This window comes from Mercenaria mercenaria, unplaced genomic scaffold (genome assembly GCF_021730395.1).
Source record: "Mercenaria mercenaria strain notata unplaced genomic scaffold, MADL_Memer_1 contig_3452, whole genome shotgun sequence".
Lineage (NCBI taxonomy): Eukaryota > Metazoa > Mollusca > Bivalvia > Venerida > Veneridae > Mercenaria > Mercenaria mercenaria.
This window is the reverse complement of record NW_026461591.1, coordinates 70,466-73,800: the sequence shown is the minus strand read 5'-3', so window position 1 is coordinate 73,800 and position 3,335 is coordinate 70,466. Positions and strand designations below refer to the sequence as shown.

Sequence of the window (3,335 nt, the reverse complement as noted above, 5' to 3'; positions counted from 1 at the left end):
TGATGAAGGATTACCACGATTATCGGAGATTTGTGGACTTATGTTTTTTCTTAATATTAAAGTGTAAAAACAGGTTGATGTGTATGACCTCATCAATATCTGTGTACATAACATGTAAACAAATAACCAGCTGTTCAGTGAGATGATAATATATAAATATCATATGGCAGCATGTGTGACATTGATATTGTCAACCCGAGAGCAGAATGTCACCCGAGGCGTAAGCCGAGGGTGACATTCTGTTTCGAGGGTTGACAATATCAATGTCACACATGCTGCCATATGATATTTATTTTATTATACCGAACAAAATTAAGTACACAAAAATGTTTTAAAATGTTTTTAATTAATTTAATTCAATAAGTTTAACAAGGTAAACAAAATATCACATATATCAGGAAGAACAAAATTCCACTGTTAACAATGCTAATTAAATTCCTTCGAAAACTGTTTTTTATTGTACTTGACTGTTCATTTTCCATGAAAATGGAAATGTACTTAACCACAAATTTTAACAAGGTAAACAAAATATCACATATATCTAGAACAAAATTCCACTGTTAACTATGCTAAAATTCCTTCAAAAACTGTTTTTTACTGTACTTGACTGTTCATTTTCCATGAAAATGGAAATGTACTTGACCACAGTTACTTATATTTGGATTGATGTTGTACATGAAAGGTGGCCTTGCTTGTTCAAATTGTGTTTATAATTTGGGGGGCAGGCATGTGATTGTTCATAGTTCCTACATTATCATGGACTTGCTGAAATACACTATTAGCAACTGATGATGCCTGAGTAGTTATCACTGGTTGCAATGCAATGTTTGTACTCGCCTGTGTGACAACGGGTTTGTCACTAACATGTGGCTGCATATTTGGGGGATGATTCTCCTTCCCAGTGGTATCTAATTCAATGAATACATTATCATCACGAAAAATCTCCTCAAGAAAGTCAAGATCGCTAATGTCAACCCCAGAAGTAGCTGTTTCATTTGGGGGATGTTGATTTATTGGAGCCTGTTGATTTATATTTGTCACATTTGGCTTTTTCTGCAGGGATTTAGCCAGTGTATCAGAAATTTGCTGCTGTTTTTCGTCACACAAACGTCTCGAGTAGCTACGAATAGACATTTCAGATTTGTGTCCAGACACTCGTACCAGGTGTCGAGCCTCGATTCCATTTCTATCAAGTTCGGATATTGATGTGGCTCGAATACAATGGTTTGTGTACCGTTTAGACAAATGTGCCAAGTTCGAAATATCGCCCATCATTCCAGCTAGTTTTCCCTTTCCTAAGGGAGCCATACAGTACCAAATTGGTCCATCAAGTTCGAAGCTATCAAGCGGTCGCTGCCATAGGCAGTCAATTCCTGGATTCAGTGTGCTGAGATACTTTTCAAACGAAGCCACCGGACAATTGACATCACCAGGAAGCTCGTACATTTTCCCTTCGCCAATGGTTTCATCACAGCTCGACTCGGCACTGAAAAAAAGTGAAATGTTTTGAGAAATAGTTTATTTTTAAATCACCTGAAAATTTGCATAAAGTCAAGTCAATATTCATTTATTGTCGGTAGATAGTATAATATTATGAACATAAGCAATGTTGATATATCTGTAGGTTTTGACTAGTCAAAATAATTCGACGTTCAGATTGTTTCATATTTGTGACTGGCAATCTTAACGTCAAACTTTGAGGGACCAAAATAATGGAAGATAAATCACAGTACACAGTCATGTAAAGTTATTGGTTTTATATGGCGTGTAAACATACACAAAGGTTTAAATCACTAGAAAATTTGTAATTTTGGAGATTTGATAATTTTTACATAGATTAATGAGGAATTGAATCCGACTTTCTATACATGTAAGATTTATTTGAATTCATGGCCAATTTGTGAAATTATCAACATTTTAACCTATAGCATACAAATAGCGGTAAAAATTTCATTGGAAATTGCTTCAACTATTTTAAGGGGTGTAACGATACGCTAGTCTCACGATACAATACATATCGTGATACAGATGCAACAATATGTGTATCGGCAGACTAAGGTATCGCGATACAGAGAATTGCAATATATCGTTACACCCTACTGTAGTAAACTATCTTGGTCTTTGAGTGGGGATATTGGCCATTTGCAAAAAATATCTCAATATTTCCTAGGAGCGCGTCAGATTAGCTGGACTAGCTTTTCACCAGCATGTGTCAACTGAATTTTAAAGATTACTGCAGTGTGATTAAATAGATTTAGATCTAGCAAATTTCTGTAAATTTGTTTCTTACCCATGATTTTTATCAGCTTCATCCACCATCTGATAGACATATCTCCTACCGGCAGCATTGACAGCGACGGCAAAGGTGTCTTTTTTCATTCCTTTCAGATTTTCCTGCCCTCTCCGGCAAAGAAAGTACATAATTTCAAACAAGACCTTTTTCTGTAACCCGCATGGTGTGTCAATGTCAAATGCTATATTTTCACTACTGAAAAGTTTTTGAAGATCCTCAGAGGAAATTTCTTCTTTGTGTTCAATAGATCCTTTACCCTTTTTTTCAGATCTGTCACTTTGCTCTTAAATGTGGTAAGACATGACGAAAATGAATTATCATTGCACACATCAATTTTACACTCATCTTTCAGATATTTACAAATTCCGTACTTAATTGATGTCAGTGATGATTTCTTTAGTTCCGACCCATCTGTCTTTTTTATGCTTGCAAAGAATGCTCGAAGAGATTTGTTTAATTCCTCGCTTGAAAATCATTCAAATTCACAGTTTTCGCCGAGAAATTCACGAAACAGAGACACACTTCTTTTTATTACACGTTTTGTGTTTTTTGAGTCTTTCTGTCCATCAAGAGTGTCTAAATCATCTTCAGAAATACTAGCAAATCGAGACATGTTTACATGCTGACAGTTCCTGTCGTCTGATGTTTTTGTGTACACATTGAATAGTGACGTCACTGCTGTATGTGTATAAGGGAGGCAATCACGTCATGATTTAGCTTAAATATTGAAGCAGTTATTTGCCCTTATTTGACATTCAAAATATCACTGCGGTCACATGACCTGACAGTCGATTTTCGCTTGGTCACGTGTCAAAAGGTTGAAAATGTTTCTGATAGTCAAAATATCTCTTTTTCGGGTAATGGGATTTTACCATTGTATACAAAAGTGAGGTATAATAACCTTTGATATATAGAGATATGTAATGTTTGTTGAGTAAATGGAAATGTGTTTACATTACTTCTGTTAGGCCTCTGGTTAGGAAAGTGTGGTTAGTTTGCATAAACTATAGATATTAGATTCTTTAGGATATAATTTAATATG

The 3,335-nt window shown here is 35.3% G+C and overlaps 1 protein-coding gene across 1 annotated transcript; it reads right to left on the bottom strand.

The window, feature by feature from the left end:
* Positions 1–306: 306 nt before the first annotated feature.
* On the bottom strand, positions 307–2,906 carry LOC128553073 (uncharacterized). Its single transcript, XM_053534182.1, has 3 exons — positions 2,816–2,906; positions 2,291–2,576; positions 307–1,486 (listed from the first exon to the last, which is right to left on the bottom strand). Exons 1-3 carry the CDS (start codon positions 2,904–2,906, stop codon positions 697–699), a joined length of 1,167 nt encoding a protein of 388 aa, XP_053390157.1. The 3' UTR covers positions 307–696.
* Positions 2,907–3,335: the final 429 nt, after the last annotated feature.